Source organism: Muntiacus reevesi, chromosome 6, assembly GCF_963930625.1.
Source record: "Muntiacus reevesi chromosome 6, mMunRee1.1, whole genome shotgun sequence".
Lineage (NCBI taxonomy): Eukaryota > Metazoa > Chordata > Mammalia > Artiodactyla > Cervidae > Muntiacus > Muntiacus reevesi.
In genome coordinates, this window is record NC_089254.1 from 87,714,692 (window position 1) to 87,733,644 (window position 18,953).

At 44.9% G+C, this 18,953-nt stretch overlaps 1 protein-coding gene across 1 annotated transcript; it reads left to right on the forward strand.

Moving 5' to 3' along the window:
• The first annotated feature begins 1,182 nt into the window (after nucleotides 1–1,182).
• GARIN1A (golgi associated RAB2 interactor 1A) lies at nucleotides 1,183–13,931 on the forward strand. The gene is made up of 5 exons (XM_065939786.1): nucleotides 1,183–1,335; nucleotides 3,639–3,823; nucleotides 4,642–4,879; nucleotides 6,405–6,523; nucleotides 13,733–13,931. Exons 1-5 carry the CDS (start codon nucleotides 1,183–1,185, stop codon nucleotides 13,929–13,931), a joined length of 894 nt encoding a protein of 297 aa, XP_065795858.1.
• Nucleotides 13,932–18,953: the final 5,022 nt, after the last annotated feature.

Consider the following 18,953-nt stretch of genomic DNA (forward strand, 5'->3'; position numbering starts at 1 on the left):
TAAGAAGTGAGGAGTTTGGGCATCTATTACCTTGCTTTTTATATAACTTATTTAATTATCAGTTTATATTATTAAATTTTAAATAATGGCTGTGTTTACCAATATAGTATACTAACGCGCATATATGGAATTTAAAAAGACGGTAACAATAACCCTATATGCAGGACAGAAAAAGAGACACAGATGCACAGAACATACTTTTGGACTCTGGGAGAAGGCGAGGGTGGGATGATCTGAGAGAATATCATTGAAACGTGTATATTATCAAGTGTGAAACAGATCGCCAGCCCAGGTTGGATGCATGAGACAAGTGCTCAGGGCTGGTGCACTGGGAAGACCCAGAGGGATGGGATGGGGAACACATGTAAATCCATGGCTGATTCATGTCAATGTATGGCAAAAACCACTACAATATTGTAAAGTAATTAGCCTCCAACTAATAAAAATAAATGGAAAAAATAAATAAATAAATAATGGCTGTGTTTAACTGGCTCATTCAAATTCCTAAAAAGATAACAGTTGGTTTTTATGATCTTTTCTCTGATGCTCCAGCATACACTGTATCGTACTTCCTCGCTCACTCACAGCTTCCAAATAAATAAGCCTCTTTGCTTTGTCAATAACCTGATGTTTAAAAATAATTTTTTTTCGTTTCATGATATGGGGAGGAAAGATTGGGCTGAATTGTGGCCCCCATCCTGACCTCCCCTGGCCTGGTGAAGGCCTGGCATTGGGTGAACAGGTCACACAAACAGAGAAAGTTTTTGTGAGAGGCTTCAGAGAAACTCCCTTGCTGCTTTGGCAGCTCACAATCAGGCCACAACCTTTGGAGAATCGTTTTCCTTGTGTGTGTGTGAGGAGGCTGAGTGAAGAATGGAGGAAGCTCATTACTGCTGGTTTGTAGTGAGTAGGAAAGGGGAGAGACACGCCCTGCTGACTGCCAGTCCTTCCTCGCCTCTTGTCTGCCTTCCTTTCCTGTTGTTACCCATCACATTCCTTGATGTCATTCCTGCCATTGTGAGCCCGCAGCGTCCCCCACCCCCAGCCTGGGGGACAGCCCTACATTAGGAGGGGTGGCGCTGTGGAGGTGGGGGCAGAAGAGGTCACAACATCACCTTGGAGTTGGGCTGGGTCTGCGTGGAGCCCCAGAGATGTTCCCCAGCCCATCCTTCCCAAGAACCAATGAGTAAAATTCGGGGCCTCCCACCTGAGGTCAGGGAGCCAGGCCCTGGAGTGGAACTTGGGGTGGAAGATGGCCTCCTTTGTCAACTGATTCATTCTCCAGAATTCAACTTGTTCTCTGACTCAGTGGTGTTTGAAAGCATCTTTATCCAGGTACTCTTGTGTGCTCAGGGCCCCTCTCTTCACCCCACCCCCCCACCGCCCCTGCACCCCACAGCCTATTTGCAAGGTTTGGCCCCCAAATGCCACAGCCTTTGAAAGCTGTGGGGAGGAGGAAGAAGCAGGGAAGCAGGTAGAGCCAGAGGAAACAGGAGTGCCTAGGTCCCAACTTCACCTCGGTTTGTGCCTACAGCATCACAGGAGATGCTTTGGGGAAATAGAGTTATACCTGCAGAAGGAGATAGCAGGACCCATTTTCCTGGGGTGAGTGAGGGGTCCACAGGCACCTTCTGGGGCCACCAGTGCATACCGAATGGTTAAAGGGGATGAAGGCGGCTGTCAGAATTTCTGCTCTGAGACCCAACCTCCTTTCTAGGTTGTCTTACAAACACCCTTGCATGAGAGCAAGGTCCTGGATAAATTAGCCTTGCCCAGATTCTACTGATCCCCAGAAGAGTAGTAATATGACCCACTCAAGTGAGTGAGTGTGGCCTGAGAAGCATGGAGCTGCCAAGAGCACGGGATGGTCATTTCAATCCGTGTAACATTTTACCGAGGTGCCCCCCCACCTCCCTCCAGTGGTCTGGCTGGTGACCCCATTGTGCTCCGTGGCAGGTATAGCATCGCCACTTTGTTAATAAGCTGTGTGAGGGGCAGGAGATGCAAAGAGAGATGAGATAGTGCCCCTGGCCAAGAAGCTTGTGACTTTGGAGGTTCAAAGGACATAATGTGAAATGGTAATTGTTAAGAAAGCTCTGTGTCAGAGGGTTTGGACCCACTGAACCCTATAGCATGAGCAGAGCAAACACTCAACATGGGTTGTTGTGGAAGCTTTCCCCGTATTCTGGGAAACTTTCTGGGAAAGCATCTCTTTGAGGTGTTGCTAAGACTTTGGTAAGCGGAAGAGTTGGCCAGGAAAACCTTTCAGGCAGAGGGAAAGGTTTTCAAGCTCCTGGGTGAAGCCGGGAGGCTGGAATGCACAGGGAGGGTCTACAGTCAGGAATCTATCTGGTGGAGTTGAAAAGTGATGAGGAACCCTGGGAGTGAGGGTGGAAATAATCTGAGGTGGGTGTTGAACTTAATTTGGAGACCGTTTCACAGAGTAGTGAGCCTCCCTCTGATGAGGTGCCCCAGGTCGCAGTGGAGCTGGTTCATAGCTCCAGGTCTTCCCCATCCCTGAGCTGCCCCAGGAGACTAACTGTGCCAAGGAGGGGAAAAGCCTGCCTGCTGAAGCTGGCTCATCAGAGCTAAAAGCTGCCTTGAAATGATCCAGCCCACAGAGTTATGCTGCTCCCTCCTTCCCCTCTCCTCAGCATCACCAGCACTACCGTCACGGCCAAGAAACATCACCCGCAAACATTTGTGTATTACTCTGTGTGTGTGGCCCTCTGTGTTTTGTAGCACATACAAATTTTGTTCCACAACATGGGCTTCAAGAAATGTTACTCTTATTTCTTCTTAAAATCAAAATTCACTTTTCTCAGAGCACCCTCTACTAGGCTTGTGGAAACCTACATTTCAGGCATTGCTGGGGCTCTCCCCAGTTGCCCAGATCCATTGCAGGCTGTGAATGGCCCTGATGGTCTTACAGAGTCTGGGACATTGGGAGAAGGCCCTCTGGTCTTGGGAACATAGGGGTCACCCCTTAGATCCTGATCCCTGTGGTTCCTTGGATGCTACAGTGCTGGGGCTCATCTGCCTGTCCTGGACAGTGAGGTGTGGGGGTGTCTCAGCTGAGACTGCGCCCAAGTGCCAGGCTGCCTTCTTCCCGTCCTACCACCGCCCTGAGCGCCGCAAGAGAACAGGCCCTTATTCCTCTCAGGACCCAGCAGCAAGCCAGACTGTCCATCATCTTGAGGGAAGCTCCCCAAACCTCTCTCAAGTTGGGCTGCCTGGGTCTTCCCCATTCAACAGCTTTTTCCTCCTTCTCCTCCCCTTCTGGAACTTTCTTTGCAGAATCCCCCTCCCAGATCATTAGAAACCTGGGCTGCCTTCTTCTGCCCAAGGATGGAGGAATAAAATGGTGATCAGTTTTGTCTTACCAGCACATCCTTTTAAAGTTAGTCATGCCAAGCACACGAAGGTGGGTGACCAAGTTCCTGTTGCCAATGACCTAACGTCTCTTTGGGGAGAACCCACGGGAAGGATGGACGGCAGGTCGTGGCCCAGCCCGGTGTGTGAGAACATAGGTGCTCCAAGCCTGTTGCCAAGTTCAAGTGTCATTTTCTAGCACCTGTAATCTTCCACCCCTGTCTTCCGTTTCTGTCTGACTCCATGTGCCTGGGGCTAACTTCTAGGTCACTAAGCCCGGAAACTGGATGGATGGCAGTGAAGGGCCAACCACTGTGATCCTTGGGGTGACCTCGTCCGTACCCTCCTTGCCACTCCCCAACATTCTCCTGATGGCCAACGTCACCTGGCCCCAGGGTCAGTTTTCCACCTGGAACACGCCGGGGAGTGCCCCAGTCATCACCCTCAGCAGGTAAACGAAGATGTGAGGGAGGTGCTGGGAGGGGCTGGGTGAACAACTGAGTTGTTTTGCCACTGGTTTCTAGACAAGAAGAAAGGACAGTGTTCTTTAGCTTATAAACTGTGTAGACTTCCTTCATTAATTTAACAAATATTTATTTAGTGTCTGTATGTACCAAGCACTGTACTTGGTGCTGGGGTAGAGCACCAGCCCCTGTCTTTTCCTAGTTTTTGAGAATCGTGGCTTCCTTTTGCTTACTTTTTGTTTTGTCAATATAGACTTGGAGGTTTTCAAAAAGAAAGGTGAGCGATATGAAAGTCAAATAGGATTATGAGGTATTGAAATTGAAAAAAAATACTGGATGTAAAATACCAGACCTCCATCCTTCTCCTTACTCTTTCAGCACAGTTACTCAGGATCTAGGGAGAAGGAGACCTGGAGATGGAGTCAGAAAATCTTAGTTCCAGTTCCTACTTAAGAAGATCTAAACTTGGGCAAATCACTTAGCTTCTCTGAGCCACAGTTTCAAATTCTGTAACAGGGAATTAATACTACATATCTTTCCTTCATCAAGGGGTGGTTGTGAGGGTTAATTGAGATTTTATACATCAACCATCAGCCATTGTTATTGGTTTGAGCAGATTCTTTAATAACCAAGGCTCTAGAAATCAGAGAAGAATAGGTTTTAGTGATCATTTCCACCCTCAGACCACAAGCTTTCGCTCTCCAGCATCCCCCAAGCAGAGGCAGGAGTCTAATGGGGTTAACCCAGCAAGGTTCATTAAAACCACTGGGGGCCTCTGTCACGGGAATTTCCTGACTGTGCCCAGGATTCTGCCCCTGAAGTATGTGGAACTGCAAATCTATGACCGGCTCCAACGCATCCTAAGGGTTAGGACGGTGACTGAAAAGATCTACTACCTGAGGCTCCACGAAAAACACCCAGAGACCGTGTTTCAGTTCTGGATCCGTTTGGTGAAAATTCTGCAGAGAGGTCTGTCCATCACCACCAAAGATCCAAGAATCCGAATCTCTCACTGCCTGGTGCCCAAGTTGCCAACAGAAACAGTAAGTTTCACCCGGATCCTGCCAAGATCCGTAAGGTCAGCTGGGAATTGCAGACATACTGTCCCTGGAAAATGGATGGATGTCAGAGTTGAGCACTGTGTGGGGATCAGTAGCCTTCTTTTTCAAGTCAGTGATGTGCACACACCACACTGAGGTCTACATACATTAAAAAGTAATTTTGTTTTCCTAATAAGTGATAAAATACTGAACTCACTTAAAAATTGTTTTCTGGGTGTTTGGCTTTTTTTTTTTCAGTGTTATAAAGGAATAATGTTCGCTGAAGAAAAATCAGAAAATTACACAAAAATCACCCCCACTCCTCTCTAACCCTAAGCAATCATTTGGAACATTTTGACATATATTCTCCTAGTCTTTCTTCTTAATTTTTAATTTATATCTTTGAGGCCATTACATATATAAACATATTTCTCAATGTTGCTTTTTTTCCAGTTTAGATTATATCATATATCATAATCATTTCCCATTTCTTTCAAAAGCCCTTTGTACACATCATTTTGATAATTTCATGCTATTCAGTTGTATGAATGCGTTAAAATTTACTTCACCATTCCTCTAATATCAGACATTCAGAATAATTCCTAACTTTTCATTATTGTAACTGATGCTAAAACAAGCATTTATGTATTGTCCACATTTCTGATAGTTTTCCCAGAATAGATTTAGAAGCAGAATTCAAAGGTGTGACATTTTTAAGGCTCTCAATACATATTGTCAGATTATTTCCAGGAAGTTCATACCAAATTATACTCTCTCTAATAATATGAGTGACTATGTCACTGTATCATTATCACAATTGAGAAGCATAAATTTTCCTTGTCTAATGTGACAAGTTAAAAAAAAAGTGGCAGCTGTTTGATTTTCAATGAATTTGAATGCCGACTTGTTTTTTTGCACTATCTTTTGCGTTCTTTGACCATTTTTCTGTTGGCAACTTTGCATTTTTCTAAGTTGATTTATAAAACAGAGCTTTTTATATGTCAGGAACTTTAAGCCTTTAATCATGAGTTTTTGTAAATATTTGCTCTAAGGATTTGGTTTTCCGTTTAGTTTATTTAAGGATTTTTTTTTTCTTCTTTTGACATACAGAAGGCTTTCCCAGTACCTGCTTAGGGTAGAAGCCTAAGAAGGAAAAGTATGATAGATTAGATAGCCTTAAACCTCCAGATTTCAAGATCCAAACACTTGCTTCATCGCTTTTAAGTGGTATGCTCTAGGTACTTGGTCACTGACTTTGAAGTCAGCCCTTACAGCTCTGCTGCTCTCGTTCATAAGGATCAGAACTTGTGCTCTAGGCAGAGTAGCCAAAGCAGTCCATCAGGGAGTGGAGGAGATCCTGCTAGGGGCCCTGTTTTTGCTCTGATGATTCCAGGGCTTAACGTTTAAGGAACAGTTCCCAGGACTAGGCTGGAAGATACAAGTAAATTTCTTCAAGGTTCTGGCCTAAGAAGGCCAAGAACTATTGGAGATCAGACCCGTTCGTTTGACTGTCAATTTCTCCATCCAGTCTGAAAGCAGCCTGCCATCATCCTCTCAGCCCAGTGAAAGCTCCATGCTGTTGGCCGCCGAGCAGAAGAGTGACCGTTTCTTGAACCTCTCAGGAACTTCCCAGAACACAGTACACAGGTGGGTCTTCCATGCAGGCTGCCTTGGCATCCCTTTCCCACAGCCTAGAGTCATGGTGGGGTGGAGGATCAGTGACACCCTCCATTCACCCATCTCAGTTCCTTCTTTTCACTTTAGACTTTTACATGTGATGTTTCGCCTTCATTTTATTATAAGCCTGTTCTTGGAAATAGGATCTGTGGCTGCTTGATCTAAATATTCCCTAGGCATACCCCAGTGTTTTCATATGGAAGATGTTCAGTAAAAGGAGTGAGGATGAATAGGTTAATTTGAAGAAGGGTGATAAAAGCCGACTCGTGGAGTTAGATGTTGACAGTCCCAGCTTGCAAGAGTCCCTTGGGTAAGACAATCCTGAGGCCTCTTTGCCTCACTTATCTATTCTGTAAAATAGACAGAATAGACATTAACCCATAGAGGAGACTACTGCTGGCTCCAAAACTTTACTATCTACTAAGTCACTGTGTTAGATTCTTTCTGTAACAAGTGATAGAAAAACCAACACAAGATCATGCAGTTAATACATTGAACAAGTACAACTTCGAGGGTATCATCAAAATGCAAAAATCTGTTCTTCCTTTTATAATTTTCTCAGTGGGAGAAGTCTTCCTCTTGCTCCTGAGTAAAAGCTGGTCTCTGGGCAGGCCCCTTAAGCATATATGGGCTCCCTCTTAGAATATAAAAGGACTCTTTGGTCCCTTTAAACTGCAAAAGCTGTCTCAATTCGGATATTAAAACGTCCAGTGCCCGAAAATTATCAAAACTCTGAAGTGGCCACATCACCCCCCTTAGGTCAGCATGGCTTTATATTACGATGGCCCTTCTTTGTGGGGACTGGGTTGTACCTCCTCTCCTTCAGTTTCCTGATTTGATTTTATTTTTGAAGATTTTTTTAAAATATAATTTCTGTTTATTTATTTTTGATTGTGCTGAGTCTTTGTTGTCGCACAATGGCTTTCTCTAGTTGCAGTGAGTGGGGGCTGCTCTCTAGTTGTGGTGCTCAGGCTTCTCATTGTGGTGGCTTCTCTTGTTGCGAAGCATGGCCTCTAGGTGCATGGGCTTCAGTAGTTGCAGCTCATGGGCTTAGTTGCTCCATGGCATGTGGAATCTTCCCAGACCAGGAATCAAACCCATATACTTTTATCCACTGTACCACCAGAGAAGTCCCTGTGATTTTTTTCTTTTTTTGATGTGGACTATTTTTAAGGTCTTTATTGAATTTGTTACAATATTGCATTGGTTGTTTATGCTCTGGCTTTTTGGCCATGAGGCATCTTATTTCCCTGACCAGGGGCCAAACCTGCATCCCATACATTAGAAGGTAGAGTCTTAATCACTGGACCATAGGGGAAGACCCTTGTTTCTTGATTTTGAAACTGACTTTTTCTCTTAGGAACTTTCTTGGGTTATTTGAAGTACCCTACTTACCACCCCTGTATAGTCATAAGGGATTTGATTTAGGTCATACCTAGTGGTTTTCCCTACTTTCTTCAGTTTAAGTCTGAATTTGGCAATAAGGAGTTCATGATCTGAGCCACAGTCAGCTCCTGGTCTTGTTTTTGCTGATTGTATAGAGCTTCTCCATCTTTGACTGCAAAGAATATAATCAATCTGATTTCGGTATTGACCATCTGGTGAGGTCCATGTGTAGAGTCTTCTCTTGTGTTGTTGAAAGAGGGTGTTTGCTATGACCAGCGCGTTCTCTTGGCAAAACTCTATTAGCCTTTGCCCTGCTTCATTCCATACTCCAAGGCCAAATTTGCCTGTTATTCCAGGTGTTTCTTGACTTCCTACTTTTGCATTCCAGTTCCCTATAATGAAAAGGACATCTTTTTGGGGTGTTAGTGTGTGGATCACAATAAACTGTGGAAAATTCTTCAAGAGATGGGAATACCAGACCACCTGACCTGCCTCTTGAGAAACCTGTATGCAGATCAGGAAGCAACAGTTAAACTGGACATGGAACAACAGACTGGTTCCAAATAGGAAAAGGAGTACATCAAGGCTGTATATTGTCACCCTGCTTATTTAACTTACATGCAGAGTACATCATGAGAAATGCTGGGCTGGAAGAAGCACAAGCTGGAATCAAGACTGCCGGGAGAAATATCAATAACCTCAGATATGCAGATGACACCACCCTTATGGCAGAGAGTGAAGAGGAACTGAAGAGACTCTTGATGAAAGTGAAAGAGGAGAGTGAAAAAGTTGACTTAAAGCTTAACATTCAGAAAACTAAGATCATGGCATCTGGTCCCATCACCTCATGGGAAATAGATGGGGAAACAGTGGAAACAGAGTCAGACTTTATTTTTTTGGGCTCCAAAATCATTGCAGATGGTGACTGCAGCCATGAAATTAAAAGACACTCCTTGGAAGGAAAGTTATGACCAACCTAGATAGCATATTAAAAAGCAGAGACATTACTTTGCCAACAAAGGTCCATCTGGTCAAGGCTATGGTTTTTCCAGTGGTCATGTATGGATGTGAGAGTTGGACTGTGAAGAAAACTGAGTGCCAAAAAATTGATGCTTTTGAACTGTGGTGTTGGAGAAGACTCTTAAGAGTCCCTTGGACTGCAAGGAGATCCAACCAGTCCATCCTAAAGGAGATCAGTCCTGGGTGTTCACTGGAAGGACTGATGCTGAAACTGAAACTCCAATACTTTGGCCACCTCATGCGAGAGTTGACTCGTTGGAAAAGACCCTGATACTGGGAGGGATTGGGGGCAGGAGGAGAAGGGGACAACAGAGGATGAGATGGCTGGATGGCATCATCGACTCAATGGGCATGAGTTTGAGTAAACTCTGGGAGTTGGTGATGGACAGGGAGGCCTGGCGTGTGCAATTCATGGGGTCGCAAAGAGTCGGACATGACAGAGACTGACCTGAACTGACTTACCACCCCTCGGGCTTCCCCAGTGGCTCAGAGGTAAACAATCCACCTGTGATGCAGGAGACAGACACAGGTTCCATCCCTGGGTTGGGAAGATCCCCTGGAGGAGGGCGTGGCAACCCACTCCAGTATTCTTGCCTGGAGAATCCCCATAGACAGAGGAACCTGGTGGTCTACAGTCCATAGGATCACAAAGAGTCAGACAGGATTGAAGCAACTTAGCACGCACCATGCACTTAACACCCCTCACCCAAGGCAAACCCACCCCACTGCCCCCCCACCCCCTGGATCTGCAGGCATCCATGCCCACCAGGAACTAGCTGTCAGTGTCCCCTCCCCTTTATGGGAGTCAGGAAGGGTTTACAGTGACTCCAGGCTGGTTCTCTCCCTGGTACATTTCACATCTGGTCCTCAGGAAATGACCGGCTACTGGAGGGAGGATTGTGCCTCCTGGACACAGATGCACACAGATCCTCATCATTCCATCATCAAAGAAACCTGCTCTTCCATTTCTCCCACCCTCCATGTTCCCTGGGCAGGAGTTGTGCCCCCAACTGCTGAGTTTCCCAGACCCTGGTGACCACTGCTCAAGGTCTCTGGGTGGTCCCAGAAAACCTCTCTCCTTCAGCTGGGGCGGGATGAAGCAGCAGCTCTATACAGAGGACTCACCCACCACACATCCTCTCTCTCGGGGCTTCTGTAGCCAGCCTCTGGGGCGGGTCCCAATGGTGGTCATGCGAGGTCAGTTCTCCCAGGCCATTTGTTGTTGTTCAGTCACTCAGTTGTGTCCCACTCCTTGCTACCCCATGGACCGCAGCACGCCAGGCCTCCCTGTCCTTTACCACCTCCCAGGCCATGGTTCACCTTTATATGTACTTGGCAGCCTTTTTTTTTTTTTCTGACTTCAAGATAGCTTTCTTGAATTATAATATTAAAATTTCCTCTTAAGGAAATTTTAGGAAACTCACTATATGTGGGCTGGATCATTTTTGCTATTTAATTGCCTGCCACTTTCTCATTTCTGAAACTCAAGGAGAGGACTTTTGCTGTTCTCTTTCTTGTAAGGCATTAGCTGCTTTGTTCATTTTTGTGCTCCTTCATTCTGGAAGTAATTTTTGTTTCTTTAGAAATGTCTAATTCTTTTCTCAATTTTGTCACTGCATTTATAAATCTTTAAATTCTGACAGACGTGGTTCTTTCATATGCTCTGTCATTGTCTTATTTTGAGCTCATTTTGAAATGCTAGGTTGCAGTTTTCATTTGTTTTGCAGGCACATCTTTTTAGCGTGCATTCGTTGTCTGTAAGGAGTTAAGATGCTTCATAGCCTCTTTCTTTCTGAGATAATTTTGTATGATCTTGAATTATGATCCTTTTCTGATGGTTGTTTTTAGGCAGAATGGTTTTCCTAAACCTTTGGGAGTGAGGGGCTGGTCAAGGTTAGCTATCTGGTTTGGGCTCAGAGTTCCCTCTTGTGTTGTTTTTGTAAAGTGTTTATGGACTTAAGCTTTTTAGGATTCCCAGGCTGTGTTCCTCTCTCCTATCTTTAGCTGATTTTTCTCTTTCCTTTGCTTTTATTGTTCCTATCCTACTCGATTTGGATTCCATTTCCAGAGGCCATGTCCTGCAAGGGAAAGTGTTCTGGTAGTTTTGAGAGTTCTTAAGGCACATATTTCACCAGCCTGTTCAGACTGTGCCACAGGCCCCTTGCACTTACTTCCCCAGTTTCCCTCTTCCCAAATTGGCTGGCTGCACTTTCTCCTGAGAAGCTGTGGGCAATGTAGAAGCCCTCCTGTTTACAGGCACATCAGATGCCCTGTTGTTTCTCTCTGCTGTCTCTCACATAGATACTGACTCTCTGGGCCTCAGGGCTATCTGTAGCTGTAATATTTTATCTGAGCTTTTCTCAAACAGGCCTATATCTGTGGGATTGGATTCACATTGGCCTAAATTGGAGGGGCAGGGTTTGACCCCACAGAACCATTGTAAGTTTGCTTCTGTTGGATGCCTCAGAGAGATTAATGGCTCAAGAGAAAATTTTTACATTAGTTTCTCAGTTTGGAAGTTATTCGACCCTGTATCATTTCAGATCTCAAACCAGTATTGGGACAGTCTCAAGGATAAGGATTTTCAACAGACTTTTGTTTTGACCCAGAATCCAAGTTGGTATAGTTGACCCAGAATCCATATTGGCTTTGACACTGGATGGATTTCTTTCTGGTATTCCCCTGCCCCTTTAAATTTATTAATTAATTTTTGACTGCACAGGATCTTCACTGTTACACATGTGAGCTTTATCTAGTTGCAGAGAGCAGGGACTACTAATTATAGTGCACGGGCTTCTCATTGTGGTGGCTTATTTTTCCACGGAGCATGGGCTTAGTAGCATGTGGAATCTTCCAAGATTAGGGACTGAACCTGTGTCCCCTGCATCAGCAGGTGTATTCTTAACCACTGGATCACCAGGGAAGTCCCTGGTATCCCCTTTTGTCAAGAAGGTAGCTTTGAAAGTCCTGGATTTATGCAAATATCTTGACTAGGGTCGGATTCATGATCTCCGAAGAAGAGAATTTAGCTTCGGAACTAGAGCCAAGGCTTCAGGCACTCAGAGTTTCATGTGGCAGAAGTTTTATTACAGTGCAAAGGGGACAGAGAAAGCTTCTGACATAGACATCAGAAGGGGGGCGGAGAGTGCCCCACTCACTAGTCTTATCAAGGCTTTATATATTTTTTCAGTTGGTTAGTAACCAACAGGGAAGAGCCCCTGGAGAAGGGCATGGCAACCCACTCGTTTTCTCTCCTGGAGAATCCCCATGGACAGAGGAACCTGGGGGGCTAAAGTCCATGGGGTCACAGTCAGACATGACTGAGTGACCAACAATTTCACTTTTCACTTTGGGCTTCCCTGGTGGCTCAGATAGTAAAGCGTCTGCCTGCAATGCGGGAGACCCCGGTTGGATCCCTGGGTCAGGATGATCCCCTGGAGAAGGAAATGGCAACCCACTCCAGTCCTCTTGCCTGGAAAATTCCAAGGACCGAGGAGCCTGGTGGGCTACAGTCGATGGGGTTGCAAAGAGTCGGGCTGAGCGACTTCACTTTCTTTCACTAAGAGTAGAAGGTCTTACTAGACCCACTCCCACAACATACATTTTCAAGATAACAGGAATAGAACTAACAATAGGAAAAGTTTTACCAGACCCACTCCCACAGCATAAGATAACAAGATTAGACAGAAGGTTCCTGTTAAGAAGGAGAAACATGTCCTCAAGCAAGATACATTATTTTTACATAATCATTAGTACAGAGCTTAAGGGAAAACATACCCTTGAGGAAGAAGTGTTATTTTGTGTAATCATTAGCTCTGGGCCTAGAGAAAGTTACTCTTACAAGAAATAGATTGTTGCCATTACAACTCACAGTTTAAGAAAAAATGTCTTATGTGACAAAGACAAAAAAAAAAGTTTATTCCTGTCTCCTCCTTGAGGGCCTCAGACTCCTTATCAACCTATCTAAGAATTAACTCTCTCAAGTTAATGTCCCACCTAGCTTGGGTCCCACTACCTGGGCCACATGGCCATAAAAACCCAAGGCCTGGACTTCCCCTGATGATCCAGTGGTTAAGAATCCACCTCCAATGCAAGGGACATGAGTTCAATCCCTGGTCCAGGAGGACTCCACATGCCACAGAGCAACCAAATCCATGCACACTAGAGCCTGTGCTCTGCAACAAGAGAAGCCACTGCAATGAGAAACCCAGGCCTGCACAACTAGAGAGTAGCCCCCACTCACCACAACTAGAGAAAGCCTGCACAGCAACAAAGACTCAGCATAGCCAAAATAAACAAATAAATAAACCCAGGGTCTGGGTCACCAAGACAGGCCAGTCCCTCAGGCAGCCCAGCTTTAACTCATACTTCATTGATCTTTAATTTTTGGTCCCAGGGATTTTTACTTTACTTTTCATAAATGTAATGATACATTTAAAATTATGTTGATTATATTTTATCTAGCATTTCTAGGTGTTTTGTGGCAAAGACATTTTTAGATTATTGGTCCATATTACCTGTCTCTGGCTAAATAACCCTAAAATTATTTTCATTGGGAAAAAAAACAACTCACCACACTTATCTCTGAATACTAAATGTGTGTTATTTTTAACTTTCTTTTTGGTGCCTTTTCACTTCAACCCAGATCTGGGTCGAAGGTATCCGTGCTGGAAAAAAACATAATTAAACAACAGCTTTAAAATTCGATTCTTACCAATGCTTTCTTTTTCTTCTGTTCCTTTCAATGACCCTGATATTCCTGGGATACTCCAGAAACACCAGCAGTGCCACTGAAATAGACAATTTCAACTTCATCAACAACACATCCTCGCCAGCGTCATCCCCAGCCATTTCGAATATACCCATGAGAGCCACCTTGAGCCACAGTCTCTGGGAACAAGAGAATGCTGACGAGTACTACATGCAGGCTCCTGTGGCCAGTTCCCTAGGAGAAAACTTTTGGGGACCCTAACACCTAGCTCAAACAGGTTTCATTCAGTGCACTTGTTACAAACTTCTATCGTGCAGTTTTCCTATTGTGACCCAAATGACCCTGGGAGAAGTAGGATGGTGTTTATATCAAGATGCTTCTGTATGTCCATCAATAAACCTCCGGTTGAGTCCCTAATTGTTGTAGGTTGTGCTATGGAAGGGAGGGCGGGGGGGGCGGGGCCCTAGGCTGGAGAAGGACTAATTAGGAGCAATAGTTCACTCCTTGGGGAAACAAGTGGGAAAAAAATGTTCTGTTTGCTCAATCGAAACCCCAGAGCAGCCACGCAAAGCCAAAAAAGCCAGTCTCAAGGAAAGGGCCTGCGGAGAAATCCAACATCCTCCTACAAGGGAGAGGTCAGGGGAACAGAGACAGGGCTGCTACAAGCCCGAAGTGAAAGAAATCCTGAGATTGATTGGCGACTGACTGGGACATATTTCTGTGGTGCCCCACTTACCCCAAGCAAGAATGTTTGTCTTCCTGCCCCCATACCCCATGTTAAGTGTAAAGCTATGAATGTTACCGAAAGGTATGTGTGGGGGTCTGGCTCCTTGCTGCTCAAAAGCCAATGAGCAGGCCAGGTTGGTGGAAAGAAAATTTTGCTTTGAAGGAGGGAACAGAACAAGCTCTATATTGAAAGCAGGACTCCATCTTGGGCCAGACTGTGGACTTTGAGCTATATATCTAGTATTTATGGAAACGACATACTAACTGAAAAACCAGGCCCCAAGGAGGAGACCCAGGGCTCTCCATTGCCTAAAAGAATACCCTAATTATCTGTGTAACCAAATAGAATTATACATTCTACTATGCTTATTGGGGTATGACCACAAGCCTATTGATAATTGTCCACTGTTAACTACCTAGGCTTAAGGCTTATGAATCATGGGTCAACTTTGATTGTATCTTTCTTCTTCCTTTGTTCAGACTAGTTTCAGGGGATTTGGGGGAAATGGGTTTGGACACGTAGGCCTAGAGTATATAAGATTTTCACAAAAACTGGTTGGGGTACTTGGCTAAGAGGAGACTCTGCCTTGGGCCCTCCGGTGTAATAAACTGCACTCCACTATCTGCATTGTCCCTCTGAGTGAGTTTGTTTTCCAGAATGCGTGGCTACAACAGCTTCATTTCAGAGGCCTGCCACTCTGGGGGAGGGTGGTGGACATCTGTCCAAAGTCAGACTCTCCGCCCCTGACAGGCAGGGGTAAGAACATTTATAGACAGAGTCTGGGGCAGGGGGCCTACATGCAGAAGCAACATAGTCATTTCTAACAGTCATCTTCAAATTAGTCACTAGTGGTCTGAACAGCATCATCTTGGTTGTTTTAGGTATAGTTAATCTTAGTTCCAGGGTGCACTTGTTCCCAATTCTTTGTGGTCAGTTCTCAGAATTGTGGCAGCTCATGTCCTGGGTAGAGTCTGGTCATCACGTAGTTAACTTTTCCACCCGGGATGTTAGTTTCTATAAGGGAGCTCACAGGATATGTCTCAGAATATTATCTATAGCCCTTGAGAAAGAACTAAATGTCCTTGACCGTGGTTAATGACTAAAGTATTATTATTTAGTTTCCTTAGACTGTCTTTCTTTGTTTCAGCATTTCTCACTTCTAAACTTATTCTTTGACTAAAGTTTTCCACAGGCAAAAGGCAGGCAGAGAACATGATGGGGCGGGGCGGGGTGGGGGGCGGCAACGAGGGGCAAGGACCATATGGTCCTGTTCCATTTCATGAAGGCTCATCTTAGCCATGCAGATTTTGGTTGCTAATGAAGACTGGGCTTCTTTCTGGTAAGGAAGTTGGTGATCACTCATCACTGGAAGTCCTAATTGATTTGACTCTTCCAACCCAGCACCTAATGAAAGTCACCTGGAAGACACACCGTGTAGATCAGGGATGGGGCAGGAGCCTTGGCCAACATCTGGGCAAATGGGGAATACTGACTTGGGAGATGCCACCACAACATTCAGTAAGCGTTTATCAAGCTCCTGCTAGGTGCCAGACACTGCACTCGATGCTGGGTATATTATTGAGAACAAGTCAGAAGGACATGATACTTGACTTAGAGAGCATATGGAAGAGCTACTGAGCCCTGTTTTGGAGACACAAGAAAGTCATTTAGGTGGACACGATATTTGAGTCACTCAGTCTGCAAGTCAAAGCTTGGAAGACCTGCTTCCATATAGTTCACATTGTGCATAATAGAGGGAGAGAGGCAGAAAGAGCATGACTGCCCTCCCCCTTTCCCCCTGCCTCCATGCATGCTCAGTTATGCCGAGTGATAAATCCCAGCGAGAGGGACTTCCTAGGTAGCACTAGTGGTAAAGAACCTGCCTGTCAATGCAGGAGACCTGAGACATGGGTTCCATCCCTGGGAGGGGAAGATCCCCTGGAGGAGGGCATGGCAACCCACTGCAGTATTCTTGCCTGGAGAATCCCCAAAGACAGGGGAGCCTGGAGGGCTACAGTCCATAGGGTCTCAAAGAGTCATCATGACTGAAGTGACTTAGCATGGCACAGGACAAATCCAGGCCAGACTAGGTTAGAAAAGACATCTGAGCTAAGAGGTTGCCCAGTGTTTGTTGGGTTCTCTCTGCCTCCGATAAAAACAACAAATTTTCCTTTCATGTGTTAACAATCAAATCAGCTGAGCATTGTTGGTGTTGACGAGGGATATCTGGAAGCAGAACTTAGAAGAGACTCATGTGAAGGGTGCCCACACTTCCCAATTTATGCCTGTTGTTCTAGTATCATTATGTGAACCCATTCCACTCTCAAAAGCATCCCTATAGGAATGGTGAATCACTCTACTAATAATGTGTGTTCACAAATGTTTAGGAGATCTCCATCCTCACTTCTATTGCCTTGGTTTAAGCCTCTATCAGCTCTCACCTAGATTACTGTGATAACTCCAGTTGGGCTCCCAGATTCTGTCATCACTGTAGCAATAACAGCTAATTTCATTAGAAACTTACTATAGGCCAAACACTATGCTAAGACTTTACAAAGATCACTTAAACGACCCAACTCATTGGAATAGAGATATTCTAAGGATCACAGTTTGATAGATGATGAACCCGAGTGACATAGGGGCTCAAGAACTTGTTCAAGGCCATAAAGGGACTAATAACAGAGCCAAGACCTGAACCCAGTCTAACTCTGAAGACCACACTCTTTATTTATTTATCTATTTTTATTTTATTTTTTGGCCATGCCCTGGCTTATAGGATCTTAATTCTCCAACCAATGATCAGATTCACACCCTCTAGCAGTGGAAGCATGGAGTCCTAACCACTGGACTGCCAGGGAATTCCCTGAAGACCATACTCTTGATGATTCTGATTTCTTCCCAATCCATTTCCCTTTCATATGTTTAAAAAGCTGTCTTTCTGAACCATAGATCGAACTATAACCCCACCCTTGATAAAACCAAACTCTTTGATATGAAATGACCAGGCCTATCTCTCCAGCCTCTCCACTGAGCACTGCTCCCCTTCAATCAGCTACCTCCACCATGCCAGATTTCTTGTGGTTTCCATCAGGCACCACGTGTTTAGACGCTGCAAGGATGTTGCACATCCTTCACTTGATTCAAATACCTTTTCTTGTGTTTTCTACCTGTTGTTCTCACATTGCTCTCAAGATACTTGTCCTCATTGATGGAGTTCGGGGCTACCATTGTGCCCTGTGTGTGCCTGTCTTATACCATTTCTCACAGTATGGTAGTTGCTTGCATATCTGTTTCCTTGGAGGGACTAGGACCCCTTTAAGAAGAAGATCCATTTTATATTAAAGTCCTTTGATTCCAGAGAAGCTGATTCTAATTTAAACCTAAAGGAACTTATTGGGAGAATATGAATTGGCTCATGGGATTGAAGAGCCAGCTGAAGAGCCTGTCTTGGAATGCACTGACGCCAGCAGAGCTCTGGGGGTTCAGGTAAGGATATCCAGTTGAACGTCTCATCAAATGCTGCAGCAGGCTGTGTGGTTTCCCCAAAGGCAATTGAGGGCTGTTATGAAAGAACAGTTAGGGGAATGGATGTCTACTGGTGGATGATAACAAATGCCCACCACAGTCTGACTCTCTGCTCTGAATTTGGACAGGAGCTCTGTCATCAGCCTCAAGCAAGTCTGTATATACTTACTGAGGAAGCCCAGATTTCGAGCCCTAGCTGTCCTATGACCTTGAGCCATTTCTGTAGCTAGCCACATAGGCAATTAAATAGGTGACGTGACCAATGCGTGAGTGCGATGACTTGCTCTTGGAGGGGGTGCTGGTTTGGTTACAGCTGCTGTTTGCTGAGCCCTCAGCCCTGGGTTCCTCAGCTGCAGTGCAGTTCACTGTGGACATGGGGCTCACCAGGCCCATGCTGTTCTCCTGTGGGCAATGGGGGCCGGGCAGCTTGTATTACCATGCTGAGGCTCCTCTGTTGCTGTGCTGTTGGTAACAAACTGTCTTGCTTTCATCCATTGACTCCACATGTCTACTTTGGGTGCCTTTGGGATTGTCGTAAATCAATCTTTCTTCCTTAGTCATTTTCTTTGGAGTCGTTCCTGTGTTTCTCTCTGCTATCCTCTGTGAGACCTGGGTTCATCTCCAACACTGTCCAAACCCCCATGTTCACTCTGATTTTTTTCACTATTTGCCAACCCAATATCATTTTTTCGCTATTAAAAATAATCTTCAGCTAACATAATGCCTGTGTTTGGGGATGGTGATGATCTTTCTTTTTAGAGAAAACACAAAACTGCCTCAATTACTGTGTCCATTTCCAGATCTGGGTTCACGAGGCAAGGTTCATTCTTCCCCTGGCTTGTTGCTATCCTGCCTTTATATTCCAAAACTTCCATACCCAGTGGTAAACTGAAATGCCACAGATACATCCTACATATGGTAATGAGAGAAGGAATAACTTAAATAATATATTTCAGCACAAAGAAAGAAATATAGGTTGAAATTCTCACTTTTGCATCTTGATGACCAGGCAGTAGCTAGTATTTATTTAT